The sequence below is a fragment of the Theobroma umbraticum genome, unplaced genomic scaffold, assembly GCF_002168275.2.
Source record: "Theobroma umbraticum cultivar Fairchild unplaced genomic scaffold, ASM216827v3 scaffold_55.0, whole genome shotgun sequence".
Lineage (NCBI taxonomy): Eukaryota > Viridiplantae > Streptophyta > Magnoliopsida > Malvales > Malvaceae > Theobroma > Theobroma umbraticum.
In genome coordinates, this window is record NW_018397270.1 from 4,609,757 (window position 1) to 4,626,836 (window position 17,080).

At 39.5% G+C, this 17,080-nt stretch overlaps 4 protein-coding genes across 5 annotated transcripts; 2 read left to right on the plus strand and 2 right to left on the minus strand.

Annotated features, from left to right (window-relative positions):
• Positions 1–4,126: 4,126 nt before the first annotated feature.
• Positions 4,127–8,068, plus strand: ATG18C (autophagy-like protein). The gene is made up of 4 exons (XM_021441243.2): positions 4,127–5,430; positions 5,769–6,027; positions 6,289–6,412; positions 7,153–8,068. Exons 1-4 carry the CDS (start codon positions 4,672–4,674, stop codon positions 7,244–7,246), a joined length of 1,236 nt encoding a protein of 411 aa, XP_021296918.1. The 5' UTR covers positions 4,127–4,671; the 3' UTR covers positions 7,247–8,068.
• Positions 8,069–8,210: 142 nt separating this feature from the next.
• LOC110426130 (GroES-like zinc-binding alcohol dehydrogenase family protein) lies at positions 8,211–11,409 on the minus strand. The gene is made up of 6 exons (XM_021441244.2): positions 10,907–11,409; positions 10,645–10,753; positions 10,466–10,557; positions 10,103–10,361; positions 9,207–9,350; positions 8,211–8,560 (listed from the first exon to the last, which is right to left on the minus strand). The coding sequence occupies exons 1-6, from the start codon at positions 11,260–11,262 to the stop codon at positions 8,465–8,467; spliced, it is 1,056 nt and encodes a 351-aa protein (XP_021296919.1). The 5' UTR covers positions 11,263–11,409; the 3' UTR covers positions 8,211–8,464.
• Positions 11,410–11,509: 100 nt separating this feature from the next.
• On the plus strand, positions 11,510–15,175 carry LOC110426127 (alpha/beta-Hydrolases superfamily protein). 2 transcript variants are annotated; one of them, XR_002446101.2, is made up of 6 exons: positions 11,510–11,860; positions 12,058–12,550; positions 12,749–13,088; positions 13,460–13,558; positions 13,650–13,798; positions 14,265–14,405. XR_002446101.2 is itself a non-coding variant. In XM_021441242.2 (6 exons), exons 1-6 carry the CDS (start codon positions 11,530–11,532, stop codon positions 14,477–14,479), a joined length of 1,599 nt encoding a protein of 532 aa, XP_021296917.1. In that variant the 5' UTR covers positions 11,510–11,529; the 3' UTR covers positions 14,480–15,175. The 2 variants fall into 2 exon arrangements, 1 of the variants encoding a protein (XP_021296917.1); XM_021441242.2 differs by having other exon boundaries at positions 13,678–13,798; positions 14,265–15,175.
• Positions 15,176–15,296: 121 nt separating this feature from the next.
• Positions 15,297–17,050, minus strand: LOC110426131 (Calcium-dependent lipid-binding (CaLB domain) family protein). The gene is made up of 2 exons (XM_021441245.2): positions 16,404–17,050; positions 15,297–16,236 (listed from the first exon to the last, which is right to left on the minus strand). Exons 1-2 carry the CDS (start codon positions 16,852–16,854, stop codon positions 15,716–15,718), a joined length of 972 nt encoding a protein of 323 aa, XP_021296920.1. The 5' UTR covers positions 16,855–17,050; the 3' UTR covers positions 15,297–15,715.
• Between the last annotated feature and the right edge of the window lie 30 nt (positions 17,051–17,080).

Below are 17,080 nucleotides of genomic sequence, written 5' to 3' on the forward strand. Positions count from 1 at the left end.
AATTTTTTTATTTTCTTTTAGCGGTTAGGATGAATCACACTTTAGTTTTACTTTTTCTTGGTGTCATTTCTTTTTTTCCAATTATGTTAATGTGCTCTCCATGATTAGATCATGCCTACTACTACTTATTCACTTTTATCTCATCCCAAGGGGAAAATGGTTTTCTGTGATGCCTGTCTGTCAAAATTTTTCCAGGGTAAGGTTAATTCCTCAAGGTCTGTCAGGCCGTTTTTCCTTTCCCTCTGCCGAATACTTCCTTTGTACTCCATAACTCCATTAGTATAGACTTATGCACATTGCCTTGCAGCTGTAACAGTAAGTTCTATCTGATCTCTTGGCTTCTATTGTATCCTTCAAGTTCTAATTGACCTAGACGGTGGGTGGAGGATGGATTTTTCTTTTTTCCCCCCTTTTTCCAGTAATCATTTTTTAAGCTCTCAAAGACCAAAATTTGTTTGCTTCAGAGTTTGTTTGTCCTTGTTTTGCTTTCTGTGTGAAGCTGTATATGTATTCTAAACGTTCTAACTACACCACACATACACACATGTATGGTTAATACCTTTTGGATGTTTCGAGTATGATCATAGTTTTAGATTTTGAAGAAAACACTAAACTTCATGTGAAGTGTTTGCAGTTCTTCTTGATAATGTTTTGGAACGGGATGATAAAAGGGTAATCAAGGATCTTGTTTATTCAATGAATTCAATACTTAAGCCTGCTGTTTTTAGGACGGTAAGGAGAAACTGCCATCATCACTCTCTCTCTATCATGAGTGCGTTTCACCTTCCATCACTCTTCTGTCTGTTGGTTGAGTGGTTGTTCACATTTTCTTTCACCCTAGCTACCGTCTTGGTCATCAATTGGTTCCTTAAATCTAGAATGACAAAGCTTGCATTCCTATTTTGTGTTTTCCATTTCCACCCCCCCCCCCCCCCCCTCCTCTCAACGTGATGTCAATGTTTGATAATTTCTGTCGAGCTTAAATAAGCTCAAACTTGTACTTGTTGATGAAGAAACTTAAAAGACAACTAACCAAACTGATTTAATCATGAACAAGTTTTGCATTTTTCATTATGCGGCCTGAACCGAACTTTGGGCATTAGCAGCTGTTTGAAAACACGGTATTATCGTGTAGTGCACAATTAGATTGGCTACATTGATGGGTATTCTCTTTGCATCTTTGGACCTGGAAGGGTAGTTTCTTTTGTTAGTGAAAGGAGTTAGGAAGAAGCTGAATGTTCGAGAAATAGCATGAGAGAGCTTCCTTCAGCCCACTCACGGATGGGAACAAGGGGGTTGAATTAGCTGCCGACTCATTCATTCAAGCACTCAGTAGAAAATGGATTGGTGTTTTTGCTACTGTGATTGTGTGAATGATGCGGGAGATAATTTTGCATCCCTCTTTCTCCGTGCTTGGACTGAAGGGAGCTCCTTCTTTCTGTTACCCTCATTTATATGCTAACTCTACAAAATATACCATCTGTACTGACCATTTATAGTGTTTTTACTACGTGTCTCATATTGCAAATTCTCCTTGAGAAAGAGATATTTTCGTCTTTCCGCTCCTTATCAGACGAGTGGTCAGGTTTCCATCAATACTTAGCTAATTCATACCATCGTCGATTAGCTTGTTCCTTATCGTAAGTAAAACAAAACTGGGTTCAATTATCAATGACATGACTGCTCAAAGAGTTGGTACGTCTCTGACATGGCGTAAATGCTTAGAGTTACTCACTTGGTACTTTTTACTTGACAGGAAAACCAAAGTATGGAGCATAGCGCAGGCCATCTCACTTATCAAATGGAAATGGTTAGTTGGCTTGGCTTGCAGGGTCCATTATTGACAGGCTCCTCCAGTCTCCGCCCCCTCCCCTTTTCCCTTTTTTTTGGCAGACAAATTGAGAAAAGTGAACCTTGCATGTATTGGCCTTTCCCGGATTCCTGCACTAGTAGTAGTTTAAAATTTAATTTGTTGAAGGGACGTCAGCCCCATGTTTGATGAAAAGTATGAATGCACCACAGCAGCTGTAAAAGCTAACTGTTGGCCTGATCATGTTACTAAGAGAACATGTGCAAGTAAATATTGGTTTTCCTTCACTGCTGCACGTCACTAGCATTAATTTGTTCATAAAATTAGCATTTGTGTTTTCATCCTGGCGGTGCACAGTTTGGTGCACGTGTTGGCATGCGTTTGCTTGTAAGTGTGTTTCAGTGCTTTCTAAAATGCATGACCAGGTTTGAGAGGCCTCGAAATTTGACAAATAGCCAGGTAGTAGGTTGCAGCCAATAGTGGGCGTGGTAAAGTAAGTAAGGCTCATCGGAAAAACTGTTTGATTTCAAAAGTTGCAGAAACATCCTGCTTTTGTGACTAGTTATGTGTGTTTCAAAGTACAGATTGAGATTAAAATATTATATATTATACATACATATATATATATATATATATATGTAAATGCTTTCAATGCTTGAGAGCTCTGGTGTTGGTTTTGGTTACCGAGGAGGGGAAGTACATTTGGAACCCATTTTTCTTTTATCTTCACATCAGAAAAACTGTGCCCAGAAATTGGAATTCCATTATTTTATGCAATTGAAACATCGAAACGAATTTGCTTGGTTTCTGTCTTTGTTTAAACTTGCATTGCATTTGCATGCTGATGCTTTACATTTACAGACACCCCATGCCATGCATTAATATATCCATGTTGATGGTGAACATGGTTGGCACACTGGGTATATACATGACAACATCATCATCATCATCATCATCATCACCGTCTTATTGGGAATATAAATGGGAGGTGAACTAGGAACAACACATGGGGGCTTGTGATCATTTGGTTACCAAATATGGGTGAGTGCATCTCCTTGCTGAGGTTCCTGTTTTGGAAACCAGCATCCAGCCCTCAAGAGCAGGAACGAATGAATGAATGAATGAAATCAAAACCAGCACATCCATCCTCCCCGTTTGTGTTCACAGCCATAGCTGGTGAGCAGGCAGGAGGATGAGTGGCCCCTGGATCCATAGTTTGGTTTTACAGCCACCATTTTGAGTTGAAAAGAAAAGTTAGGTTATACATTTATTTATTTTATTTATTATAGTTTGAAGTAGATTTTCTCGTCACTTTTAAAACATGTCTGGTTGTTTTGCTGGTTTGGAATCAGTTTGAGTTTGGTCCCCACTCCCCACGGTCCAACCCCTCTCCCAAATCCAGCTCTTGTCCCAAACTTCGCAACTTGTGGAATCTAATTGTCGGCAATTTTTATTCTCGCCTTTCCTCCACCAATGAGTCCCAAGGTTTTAAACATGCACACCGAGTTAAATCGGGATTTGTTTCTCGATTTTATAAAAATACCGAGATGTTGGAAATTTCGAGTATTTACATTTTCTGTTCAATTTTATGTTCGATTTGTTGGATTAATTTCTTATTCAAGATTATTTGGTTGTGATTGTAATTATTATTATTATCTGAATGGTATAATCTGTTTAATTTGTAGATATTATATATACTATCCACCCCCAAAAGCATCAAGGGGAAAGAAAAAGAAATCATAATATTCTCTCAGATATTAAATCCAAAGTTTTGATTTTGATTTATTATACATTAAAATATGAATTTTTTTGTAATATAAATATGAAATGTACAAAAACATTATCAACAATAAAGTTATAATATAAAAAAGAAAAAGGGATTTCATTTCGAGACATTTTAAAAAGATGGATAAAGAAACAAAAAATTGAACAAAGCAATACTTAATTATTAGTATGGGATATTTTTTGCTACAAAACTCATAAATTAAACATTATTACTACTCCTTTCATCTCTTTGTTTTTTTAAAACACATAATATTTTTTTTTTGTTAGAAAATTTCTCATATTAGAAAAAATTAATAATTTTAATATAAAATATATCAAAATTAAAAATTTAACCTTAATATTCATTAAAGTTAAAAAGATAAATATTTAGAGAGGGAAATTAGCATTAATTTTGGGGAAAAGAAAAGTTGTAGAGCTGGGCTGGGCCGTTTTGATAGCTACTGGTGTTGAATCGGCTTGAGTTGTTAGTTTATGCCAGCTTGGCCCAATGGTGATTTGCTAAGTTAAATCATAGAAAATCGACTTTTTCAGGTTTTACTATTCCTGGTGCAGTAATCCAAGAAATGGAGGACAGAAGAAGAAGGAAGATGGCGTGTACGTAGCGGTATCTGGCGTTGGCTGCAGGGAATCAGATCTACACCCAGAATTTGTCTTGCGGATTTGATCACTTTTTCATCTCCGAATCGGTTTCGGAATTCTCTTTACAATCTTCAGTCTTGTTGCTGAATTTTTGCATTCGTGTTCGTTTTCGAATTGTCTTGCTGAATTTTATCTGCTATCTCTCATCTGCTGCTGTTGTTGTTCCTCCTTTTGCATTAGTCAAGAGCGAGCAAGCTGTTAATGAATTCGATTCAAATTTCTGGTTATCTCCATTGGTGGATTCTTGTTGCACAGCTTGCCATTCGAAGATTCTAATTCCATCATTATCATCGTCAGCATTCATTCACATACATATTGGTGGCACTGCCAGAGCCTTCTCTACCAGCTTTGCTGTGCTATAAATATAAATAGTACTACTAGTTCCTGAATTGGAGAGACCTCTTTATTCAATCAGTTCCACTTACGCCAATTCCCACATGACTTCAACGCTCTCCACATCTCCATCTTTCCTTCCAACGCCTTCCATTGAACCTCCTCAACCCCCCTTTTCCGGCAACGGTGATCCTTCCTCCTTGATCCGCCACGATTTGCCTGACATTGACCAGACAGAGTTGCTCTCTGTATCATGGAACCAGGATTATGGCTGCTTTGCGGCTGGCACGTCCCGGGGTTTTCGAATTTATAATTGCCAACCCTTTAAGGAAACCTTCAGGCGCGATCTCAAAAGCGGGGGTTTCAAAATTGTTGAAATGCTCTTCCGCTGCAACATTTTGGCACTTGTTGGCGGGGGCTCCAATTCCCAGTACCCTCCAAACAAAGTTATAATCTGGGATGATCATCAGAGCCGCTGCATTGGTGAATTTGCATTTAGGTCTGATGTTCGTGCTGTCAAATTGAGACGAGATCGCATTGTTGTGGTTCTGGAGCACAAGATATATGTCTACAGTTTTATGGATCTTAAGCTTCTTCATCAAATTGAGACTTTGGCCAATCCTAGGGGACTTTGTTGCCTTTCTCACCATGCCAATACATCTGTATTGGCTTGTCCTGGCCTTCATCGAGGGCAGGTTCGAGTAGAACACTTTGGTCTTAATGTGATGAAACTCATTAATGCTCATGATTCTCATATTGCCTGCCTCACCTTGACATTGGATGGTCTACTTCTTGCAACTGCTAGTACTAGGGGCACCTTGGTAAGGATATTCAACACAATGGATGGAACTCGCTTGCAAGAGGTATGCTGCTGGACCATGGTTCTGTTTTCTGCTAACATTTTCCTCATTCTGTTCGAGAATATATGCATCAATCACAGTATGCTTATCTATGGCGTTAAATAATGTATATTCAAGGGGAAAACGTTGTTAGGTCAAGCTTTGTCTATATCCCTTTTGCATTTTGAAGTTTGAGTAAACATTTAACCTCCCCTCTTCCTCTTTTTCATTTTCCCATTTCTTCTTTCATGGAGGCATCATGAAGTTTTTCCCCTCTTTACCTTTTACCGGTCAAACAACATCATACTCATCTCCAGTCACTGTCTCTGCAATTTAGGCCCTTATAGTTACTGTCCATGTAGGTACGAAGAGGAGTAGACAGAGCAGATATTTATAGCATTGCCCTCTCACCAAATGTCCAATGGTTGGCTGTGTCGAGTGACAAGGGCACTGTTCATATATTTAATCTTCGAGTTAGAGTTTTTGGGGAGGATTCATCTTCTCAACCATCTTCTGTCCAAGGTCCAGCACTATTTCATCAGAATTCTTCTACGTCACTTGATTCACTTATATCTCCAAGCACTGGTGCTAATCCTGGTTCATCATTATCTTTTATGAGAGGTAACAAGTACAATTTGCCGTTATAGTTTGTATGCAGGTGTGCTGTTGTTGTGATAAGACAGAATTGCATGTAACTCATTTTGTTAAATTTCAATAAAAATCAATTTTATATGTTGTCAACAAATAGCAAGATCTGTAAACTTTATGTGAGATCTGATGTATCATGATGAGGATGAGGGGAGAATTTGGTTGGTTGCACTTATGTTAGTTAAAAGCCTCATGTTTGCTTCTCTAAACATCTAAACTTTCTATGTTTTCCAGGGGTTTTACCGAAATATTTTAGCTCTGAATGGTCATTTGCTCAGTTTCACTTACCTGAAGATACCCAATTTATTGCAGCATTTGGATCTCAAAACACTGTTATTGTTGTTGGCATGGATGCGAGGTATTTTTATCTCCTTATTCTCTTGAAAACCATTCAAATATAGTTCCTTGACTATGAGAGAGGAGCTATGCTTGATGTCCTATTGAAATTGAGTAACTAATGTGATGCAACATAAGGTTTAAGTAGTTATTTTAATTAAGTGTTCTTGGCCTTACTATTGTTAGCTTACATAATTAAGGTATGGAAAGACCTTGGACCATTTACAGCACCTTTTAGTATCTCCTCTTTGACCTCATTCAAGACATTGTACTTCAGTTTGCATAATTATTTTCTGACTGTGATTTATTAATTTAGAATACTAGCTCTCTCATCAACGAATTCGGCATATCTCTGACTGATAATCAGAATAACATCTGCATGTAAATTTGTTCTAATCTCTGCAATAATCCCTGGGGTGCCCTTATTTTCCCTGTTTCTTGTCAGCTTCAAATGTGGGCCTGTTTTATTGGAGCATTTTAACTACTCTTATGATGTACTCATTTAATTTCTTATGAAGTTGTGGAGTGAGGTTGTGGAAATGCTATATTCAAGTTTAAACTTGGATACTGAACTTCAGTAGCATACCAAGCTAAAACATGCATACATACATCATAGACACACACGCACACATGGGTTTTGAGCTTTTTTTGAGAAAGGATCTGAACTTCACAGTAGTAGATATTTCTCCTTTTACTTTCTCCCTGCCTTCTTAGTCAATTTGGGAATTTCCCACCGTGTCTAATACCTTTTCTTATTGTCAGTTTCTACAGGTGCAGTTTCGACCCTGTGCATGGAGGAGAGATGATACAGCAGGAATATGTCCGTTTTCTGAAAACCGATAGCCGGCCTAGATAGAACTGCACCCAAACAGATGCTTCTAAACTTGTAAAATGGACCCTCAATATCTGTCACTTGTACATATCTTAAAATCTTACTTCAAATGATGGTTCTTACTGTATAATGTGCAAGAAATTGCTGTGCCAGTTACTTGTAAATGGTAATAAATTGCTGGTAACGGCAAATGTTGCACTGGATTAAAGTTGCTTCATATCAGAGCCAAATTTCCTGGTATATTGAACTATAGAGCTTGCATTGAGTGTAAATTTCCTGGTGAATTAGTAGCTTTCTATCAAATAATTGATTTACAGAAAAATATACTTATGAACGAACATGGAGGCACCTCCTGCTGCTCTTTCATGGTCTGGCTCTAAATAATCTCTAACCCTTGAACACTGATAATTTTGCACGGTGGCTTACATTCTCCAATAGCTTGAAACCCAGACTTCCTCCGGAAACATGCTGTGGAATGAAAGTACCACCCTTGGTGGTCCGCAACTGGGAGGCATATGGTTCAATATGACACTTGCTCAGTCCCTTGGAACTTGATAGAGCTTTCATGAGTGGCCATGTTCATGCGTAAACGAGAGAGATGGCGATAACCTGAATTGATTGGAATTGGTTCCTGCCAGGAATGATGATAATGGTTGCAGTCTGATCTTTCATGCTAAGATTTTAGAGTCCGTTTGTGCTGTAAGCACTACTCTACTCGGAGAAAACAGATGCTAAGTTCATCAGTTAGGTGCACATTAAACAAGCAAAGTATGATCTTGCTTGGGCACTGAGGACTATTTCTCTATGAAAGGTTAAATCTGATGTCCTCTTTCTTGGAGGAAGACCACTGGCAATCTGTCATGACTTTGCATCATCTTTATTTATAGAGGCTTAGAAAGCACCGTTTGACAAAAATATTGAACAAGTTCAGTGTTCTCCTGCGGTACTCCAGAGTCCAGTCTATAACAGGGGATAACAAAACTAAAAGTACACAAAGAAATGCCATTCATTAACACCGTCCTAAGAGCATCTGCTCATTGAACAGTTATGATACAATAGATGCATTCAGTTTTGAACACAATACAGCCAAGCTTGGAAATTTACTACCTTCTCCATTATTTTTCATTTTTTTGTATTATTTGCAAATCAATTGCATACCTGTGTGTCTGGAACAAGAAAGGATTCTGATTTTTGAGCTTGAGAATGGACAACATTCTTCTGCTTCAGCTAAATCCTAATCACTTAAAGCTTAGATCTTGCACTTCCCGGATCATCAAACGCAATCATCACTTTCCCAATTGCTTTTCTATCTTTGATTGCGGAGAATGCAAGGTTGGCCTGTCAAAGACAAGTAATCAATGAGCTCAGATATTCCAATATGAAAGTAGAAACTACACCTACAACGGTAAAAATATCGTATCATCTCCTAAATGAGAAGGTAAATATAAAATCGAAGAATCAATACATCTCTTGTCCATGCAGCACCCATCATAAGTCATGTTATAACAGACTACAGGCTTTTGGCAAGTCCTGTAAAAGAGTTAGGATCAAACGTAAATTATGCATCTAGGGGTCACAAATTCTCACCAAAAATCAATTTGCCAATTTTCTGCATGAAGTTGTAAGATTTATGATAGTCCTGGGAAATTAGAAGGGAACTGGAAACAACATTCATCTGTCTGCCCCAAGTGAGCAACTTTAGGGTCAGGATGCCAATCTATCGTGATGAATACATTGAATAATACTTGGTTGGGCACAAGGCTACAGGCACCATGCTTGGATTCTAAACATGGGCTAAACTGGCTTTCAGCAGGACCACTCTGCTTGTGTCAGAGCTTTGTGGTTTAAGACATCAATTTTCAAATACCTTCTCAATATCTTTCACCTATAGTTTCCCTTGATGGATTGGAGCTTTGTTTAACCAAAGAATGAAAGGATATATCATAAAAGGGGAAAAATGAGAAGACTGGTGGGAGCTCCTAACCTCTGATAGGCTGTAAATATGAGAAATGTGAATGGTGATCAAGCCCTTTTCCACCCAGGAGAGTAACTCCCGGATGGAATCCTCAAGCACAGCTGGTCGATGTATTCTGTAGCTACCCCAGTAGAGCCCATGCACAGTCCAGTTCTGCACAAGATAGATGCGTGAGAAGGCCATTCTAGACAAGCAACAAATAATGAGTAAGTGGACTGTACTAACTAGTTTAGCATTAAAATTGACTACTAACCTTCATCACATGACGTTGACCACCGACCTCAGCTACATTAAAGCTATAGTTAACTCCATCAAGTAAAAATTATTTATTTGTCTATCATGAATATTTTGAGAAAATTTTCGTTCATTTATGCCGGAGGGTAGGCACTTATTTCGCATGCTAACTGAAAGCCTCTACATACAGACCTCAATAAATTAATCAGATATTCAAACTACAGCCCCAAAACCTATATTGTTATACACAAAAACACAGTTGGTATCACAATTCCACAGATTTCAACTCATTTGCATATTTTATTTATATGCATTGTCTGTTTAGGATCTTCAAAAACATCAACTGTATATATGTGTGTGTGCGCGTGTGTGTGTAAGAAGACCATCTTTGGCCAGAGGAATGAATATAACAATATCATACAGTTCAAAAAGTAATATCAGGAAAGGTGACATGAGGCACATAAATATCAGCAGGCCAATCTTCCTTGGTTCTTTTCCAATGCACACGTGATTAAGTGAGATGGTCTATTCAGTGCTGTCTTCTCATTATAAGAGCCCAACAGGGACACAACGCTAACTAAAGCAGCACAAGGAAATTAGAGGGGAAATGAAGGCAGCATAGTGTAGTTCGTGACACATCAATTTGATAAGAAAGAGAAAAGTTCAAGTACCTTAACAAGAGTGATATTAGCTGGGATGACAGGGATTTCACCACTGGCAAATCCAATGACAAGAATTTGAGCACCCCAATTCAAGAGCTTCATAGTCTCCTTTGTAAGTTTGCCACCAACAGGATCATAGAGAACGTCAACCCCTTTGAGGTTCCTTGACTTGAGGAACTCCTTGACACTTGCAGTTACATTTTGATTACTCAAGTCTACCACATGATCAACACCCAACGACTTCAAAAACTGCACCTTTCCAGGCCCCCTAAAATTGATAGCAAGTCTTCACATGAATATTAAGAAGGGAAATGCTAGCAGTAAACACAAAGAATGCAGAGTGATGGGTAATTGGGAAGAAAAAGGAGGCACCTAGCAACAGCAATGACAACTGCGCCGCAAACCTTGCCAATTTGAACAGCAGCAACGCCAACGCCTCCAGCGGCACCAAGAACCAGCAATACCTGTAATTACTACTAGAAATATTTATAACTAAAAAGTTGAAAACATACACTAGAAAGAAAAGTAATAAATGAAATTAAAGCAGCTGCCTGAGAAGAGGTCAAGTTAGCCCTGTGAACAAGGGCTACATGTGAGGTCCCAAAGGCAACAGGGAGTGCAGCAGCTGCCACCAGATCACACCCTTTCGGCACTCCAAACCTAAGAGAGAAGAAACAGCATAAATTACTTCAGTCTTCTATTTTGACATGAGAAAAGAAAACCTTTTCCTTTTCAAATATATTGATTGAAGAGAAATGAGAATATCGTAATAATATTAATAGCAATATAGCGAGAAAATAATCATGGACGGACAGGAGGGATTGGTCTTGGACGATGAAGGTGGCGTAGGAGCCTAAGGAGGCCAAGGAGCAGACGCGGTCCCCCACCTTGAACTTGGTGACCGCGGGGCCCACGGCGTCGACAGTGCCAGCATAATCGGAGCCTGGGATGAAAGGGAGGGGAGGCTTCTCCTGGTACTTGCCCAGTACCTGTAGGTAATTGGCGTAGTTCAAGCTGGTGGCTTTCACTTTGACTCTCACTGCTGTTGGAGAGTCCAGTTCTGGGATTGGATGGTTTCTGCTCACCACGATGGGCGACGATTCGGGATTTTTGCCCTCTGGGGCAGAGGATGCTGGATCACCCAATCTCTTGCACAACAAAGCTTCCATTTTTAATTTTAACTTTTCCTCCCCAATTTTCAATACACGGAAAGGTTGCACCTTTGATGACCCGTTGGTTTCAGTTTTTAACGACCAAGTCAGAACCAAGCGCCGTCAAACGATGTCGTGTGGAAAGTGCAGTACTTTTTTACTGTTCACTGCGTAATTGTAGTCAGTGAAAAATGAACAGAAAAGAACCTACTCTTCCCTTCACGTTATCATCAATGTTCTCATTCCGACATAAATAGGATTTGAACTCGTCTGAATGAATGATTGATGAACCCAGAGAAGGTTATGAGTGGAGGAGGATTGGTGTTTCAGTTCCATTTCCAGTTTCAGCATAGTATAGGAAATGGAATTGCCATTGGCAGCAACAACCAAAGCTGTCAAACGTATGCTTCCTCCAATTCCCATTCCAAACGCAGGTGTCCAACTCTTGCCACAACTATCACGCATGCCTTTTCTCTCTCCGGCTCCGGCTCCGACGCCGAATATCCGTATGCTTCCTCCAATTCCCATTCCAAACGCAGGTGTCCAACTCTGGCAACAACTATCACCCATGCCTTTTCTCTCTCCGGCTCCGGCTCCAGCGCCGAATATCCTGCAGGTGCGTTTCTATCCTTTCTTTTCCCTCTTTTAGCTGCTGCTTCTTCTTCTTCTTCACACCTATTTTCTTTGATGTTTTGATTCGACTAGCCTTCCCATCCAATCTTACAAATTAAGTGTTAAAAGAATTGCCTTTCTTTCCCATACAATTGTTTATCTTAGTTTGTCGTAGTATTAATATAGTGTTTGTTGTCGTAGGAGAATTAATGGACGCCAGTAGGAGGCAGCAAAAGAAGAGAATTGCAGGCATTGATCAAGATGAATTGTTGGATCCAAAACTCCTTGCTGATCCAGACAGTTGCTTTTGTGAGTTTAGAGGGGTTGAAATCCATCACAAGCTTTATGACGCAGAGTCATATTCTTCAGATAACTCCTTGCTCAGCCACAGCCAGGATGCCCAGGACCAGACCCCAACCCCGTCCTTGAAGCTCGGTCTTCCTATGGTTCTGCTACACGGTTTTGGAGCTTCTGTTTTCTCATGGAACAAAGTTATGAAGCGCTTGGCACACCTCACAGGCACCAAAGTGCTTGCCTTTGATAGGCCAGCCTTTGGCTTGACATCAAGACTCAATACTTTTGGGACCAACACTAGTGATGCAAAACCTCTGAATCCCTACTCCATGGCGTTTTCTGTGCTTGTTACCTTGTACTTCATTGATTTCTTGGCTGCTGAAAAGGCAATTCTGGTGGGGTATGCATCTTTCTCAGCTTTGTTTTCTTGCTTGGTAGGGATACATACAAAAGCCTCTCTCCTTCGGATTAGATGCTTACTTGTGTCCTTTGAAAATATACTAGTATAAATTATCCTGGAGGGGTTGTTTCTGTTGTTCAATTCTATTTTCATGAAAACTGATACTTCTCTTGACCTCTTTAAAAATTGGCATGCCAGGCATTCAGCTGGTTCTCTTGTCGCACTTGATGCATATTTTGAAGCTCCTGAACGTATTGCTGCTCTGATCTTTGTTGCCCCAGCGATATTGGCTCCACGTGCTATTCCCAAGATTGTTGAAGGAGACCTCTCTAAAAGAAATAACCAGACTAAACGAGACAGGTCAGACTCAAATAATCTAGGGAAGCAACAGTTTAAGCTTTTTGAAATTTTGTCCAAGTTTACCAAGTATGTCACAGAGGCAATAATGCAAATGATAAAGAGGATGGGAGGTGTGCTCAACTCTCTGTATAAGAAAGCACTTTCTTCTATTCTTCGATCTGCCTTGGGTGTAATGCTGGTATTGACTTCTTTCTGGATGATTTTGGAATACAAACAGCTTGTATTACTTATAGGCCTTTGCCAATTACACTGGATTTTTTTATAAGTATCAAATGTGCCATACCACCTTGAAGACGTCTGCTTTTGTTTATACTTGTTGTAAGTGGTTTTGCTACATAAAAATCACAAATATTTTTAACTAATAAAAGTTGACCAGCCATAGATGGGAAAGTTAAATCCCAACTTGTCAATGCTTACCAAACAAACTGTTGAATGCCTTGCCATTCTCTCTTAACCATGATTTTTGTTTCATGTAGACTTTGTTGTGTAAATAAATCCCACTAACAATGCTGCTTTTAGTAAAAGCTTAATATCTACCTTATTTCTCAGGTAAGGATGATAATTGATAAATTTGGTGTTGCTGCTGTAAGGACTGCATGGTATGATTCAAAACAAGTCAACAAACACATCATAGATGGGTATTCCAAGGTAATCTACAATAATATTTTTTGTCGTTTCATTCTTCCTACTGAATGGAATGCTTAGCTGGTATTTACGTGCTGTTACCTTCAACTCATAGGTTACACCAACATTTGTATCCTATGCAGCCTCTAAGAGCTAAGGATTGGGATAGGGCTCTTGTAGAATTCACAGCAGCAATGCTTATAAATGGCAAGTCCGAAATGAAGCCACCACTGGCAAAAAGACTTCACGAGATTTCCTGTCCTGGTAATATTTTCTTGCCCCATAATATAAGTTTTAAAATGGAAAGATGTTAAATTGAAACGCCCCTTTGAATGGGCAAGTAGTGCTATTAATGGTGCTGATGGATGCGCTGACAGCTGAATCCATGTTTTGGCAATACTGTGGCCATACAAACAGTCCAAATTAAATCATTGTGGCAGTTAAGCCTCAGTTATTAAGGCTATGTGGAACCTATGAAAGAGAAATATAAAGAAGTCGAAAGAATGTTCCATGAAAGATTTGTGACCCAAGAACTTTAATCAGTCTAGCTATTATCTTATTGTCTAATGGCTATGCTATTCTTATTTACTGCTAATTATTTCAGTATTTAAATATGAATATCTGAATACTATATCCTATCACAAATCATATATATTTCAGTACTTTTTTGGTCTGCTATGTTGCCTTAGAATATAATGGTTTTAGTTTTTGTTGTCTCAATGAAACTCAGTTCTGATTGTCACGGGCGACACTGATCGAATAGTTCCTGCTTGGAACGCTAAGAGACTTTCACGGGCCATCCCTCAATCTAAGCTTGAAGTAATTAAGAATTGTGGTCACTTGCCCCACGAAGAAAAGGTTGAAGAGTTTGTTAGAGTTGTTGAGAAGTTTCTGCAAAGAGCTATTGGTGGGTCAGAGGAGCATTCTCTACAAGCAGTAACTTGAAACTTGTTCACCTCTTATTAAACATGTTATTATGGTTAAAGGCAGAAATTTCTGGTTGATTCCCCTTCCCCAATCTTGCATTTGGATTTGGAGGAAAATTAAGAAGCTTTGATCTACTGCTATTCCTCTTATTAAACATGTTATTGAGAATGGTAGGAGAACAATTTTTTGGATTGACAACTGGCACTCTCAAGGTCCCCTTTTGCATCTTTATTCCAGCAGCATTATGTTAGCTAGCGGTCTTTTTAAGGAAGCCAGAGTAGATAGCATTATCAGAAACAATTCCAGGCATTGGCCTCAAACTTGTTTCTCAACTCTCCAAGATATTCACACAGCTATTGATGGGATTCCTTCTCCTGATTTTCAACAAGCTGACTCCCTGGTTTGTGTGGCATCAAAGTGTGGTCAATTCACTGTTGCCAAGACTTGGAAATATCTGAGACATAATCAGGACCAAGTTTCTTGGCATAAACGCATCTATTGCTTGGTTACGCATCCTTGATAGGCTACCTACTTATCACGCCTATATAATGAGGGGATTTCTTTGCAATCTACAGCATGTTACCTGTGTGACAATTCTGAGGACTGCAGATATCATATAATTTTTACTTGGTTCTTGTTGTAAGGAAATCTGGTCTGCCATTTTTTATGTCTAGTATTAATAGATCAATTGGAGATGAAAATTCTGAGTTCCAATGAGCAATTAATCATTTGACTGGCAAATCTCTAGCATTTCAACTTCTTAAACTAGCTTGGTTTGCATTTATCTACTATTTTTGGAGAGAAAGGAACAATAGGAAGCATTGTTCTCCTCCCTGACCTCCTGCATTTCTGGTTTCTCATATCACAGGCTGTTAAGAGTGAAAATCAATAGCCATAGCAAATCCTCAAAGATTATGCTTGATTCAACCTTTCGGCTCTAGTGGGGGATTAATCTGCTCTTTTTTTAATTATTATTATTTAGTTTATTTAATATGTTCTGTCTTCTTGTTATTCCTTGTAACAGAATTTGATCATGTGCAACATGGTGTACTTTAAAATTAGACATCAGTAAGTTTTGGTCGTAGAATATCAGCTTTTGCAACCTTGGCAGTAATAAAACTTCCCATTATCTAGGAACGAACTCTAGGTGGACAATGTTTCATTGAACGAATTCTCGCAAACAAATTTCAACAGCGTGCTTTTTGATGTAATTACTACAATTCCAACACATTACAGCAGCAAGCCATTGATTTATCAGAAAGGAGGGTCCGTGGATATGGTGAGACTCGCATCTTGTAAGCCTGCAGGAACATCAAACCCCGACATGAAATCATCACCAAAGATCACAGCACCAGCCGCCAGTGCTCCTGCTCCTAGTCCCATTGCAAAACCAGGTCTTGGCCCTGGTCCAGGTGCAGCCTCAGAAGATGGCATATTCAAATACGTCCCTGTTACATGATCTGTTCTTGGGAGGAAAGTGGGAATGTAACCAACATTAGAGGGTGGCGGTGGGGGTGGAGGAGTCTTAGGTGGACGATAGCTGGGTCCAGAACCTGATGGAATACTGGGATCACCTATAGATGAGTTGTAATAGTTTGTAGGATGTGGCGCTGAATGTGTGTATGGAGTATTAGCTTGAAACTGATTCTGTGGCCGTGGAAGGGGGGCTACAGGCAGCTGTGCTGCCCCTGCTGGGTAGGTGTGTCCCGACCCACCTTCAGTAGGCAATGCAATATTAGTCCTATGGTCCATCAGAACAAGCTCTCCCTCACCACCTGCAAACCGGAGTTTTTTTTTTTATTCAATAATCACATGATAAAAACGAGCAGAATAAGAAAACTTGGATCCAAACTCCCTCTGAATTAGCAAGAACGAAGCTCAAGATCAAACGTTGAAACAATTCAAATTAGATGAACTTTAACACATTAGCCATAACAAATACCTGGGAATGAACTTGGCTCGTCCATCTCCTCTGAGATACGGATAGAGATGTCAACAAATCCTTGAGGTTTATTGGAATTTCTTTTGCGCAACTGGTAGCTTCCTACTTCTTCAGTTCCTGCCCTTGAAGAGGCGGAGTTGTTGCTATGTTTGGCCAGAAATTCTTTCAAGGCAACAGTTGCAGTCCCCTGAAGCCTTTCTCTGAGGAAAATGGGCTCTCTACTGTACACTTCAACGTGCAGCATCATTTCTTGGAAATTTGAGTCATCAACCAAAGCGGCAAACTTGGTTTTCCATACTGGATTTGAATTCCCAGAAGCATCAATCCTGCTGCAATATTTGTTGTTGGGATCAATCCACCCAACCGCAAACCACTGTAGCTTCCAAAAAGAGGATGAACGCCGGAGCCCTCGAGCAGAAATTAGACAGACCTCAACCCAGATTTTCCCCATGCCAGACAAGCGAAGAAAGATAGAAATGCTGACAGAATGTCTTTAACAAGGATGTTTTGATAAAGCTGTGACGCACAAGAACAAAAAGGGTTAAGCTTTATTGCATAGTTTAGAAGGCTACTTTACTTTTGTGGGAAGATATTCCGATGCCTAAAGCACCATTTAGAGTCTTTTGTCAACCTTTTCTCCAAGGGAGTGCCCTCCAGATGGATAGGAACAGGAATCT

Excerpts from the sequence above, each read along its gene's own strand:
- ATG18C (XM_021441243.2), top strand. The coding sequence starts at position 4,672 with ATGACTTCAACGCTCTCCACATCTCCATCTTTCCTTCCAACGCCTTCC. Across the intron at positions 5,431-5,768 it reads ATGGAACTCGCTTGCAAGAG|GTACGAAGAGGAGTAGACAG; the intron begins GTATGCTGCTGG and ends CTGTCCATGTAG. Across the intron at positions 6,028-6,288 it reads ATCATTATCTTTTATGAGAG|GGGTTTTACCGAAATATTTT; the intron begins GTAACAAGTACA and ends TATGTTTTCCAG.
- LOC110426127 (XM_021441242.2), top strand. The coding sequence starts at position 11,530 with ATGAACCCAGAGAAGGTTATGAGTGGAGGAGGATTGGTGTTTCAGTTC. Across the intron at positions 11,861-12,057 it reads CAGCGCCGAATATCCTGCAG|GAGAATTAATGGACGCCAGT; the intron begins GTGCGTTTCTAT and ends TTGTTGTCGTAG. Across the intron at positions 13,799-14,264 it reads TCACGAGATTTCCTGTCCTG|TTCTGATTGTCACGGGCGAC; the intron begins GTAATATTTTCT and ends AATGAAACTCAG.
- LOC110426130 (XM_021441244.2), bottom strand. The coding sequence starts at position 11,262 with ATGGAAGCTTTGTTGTGCAAGAGATTGGGTGATCCAGCATCCTCTGCC. Across the intron at positions 9,351-10,102 it reads CTAATATCACTCTTGTTAAG|AACTGGACTGTGCATGGGCT; the intron begins GTACTTGAACTT and ends TATCTTGTGCAG. Across the intron at positions 8,561-9,206 it reads ATATTTACAGCCTATCAGAG|GCCAACCTTGCATTCTCCGC; the intron begins GTTAGGAGCTCC and ends TGTCTTTGACAG.
- LOC110426131 (XM_021441245.2), bottom strand. The coding sequence starts at position 16,854 with ATGGGGAAAATCTGGGTTGAGGTCTGTCTAATTTCTGCTCGAGGGCTC. Across the intron at positions 16,237-16,403 it reads CGAGCCAAGTTCATTCCCAG|GTGGTGAGGGAGAGCTTGTT; the intron begins GTATTTGTTATG and ends TCCGGTTTGCAG.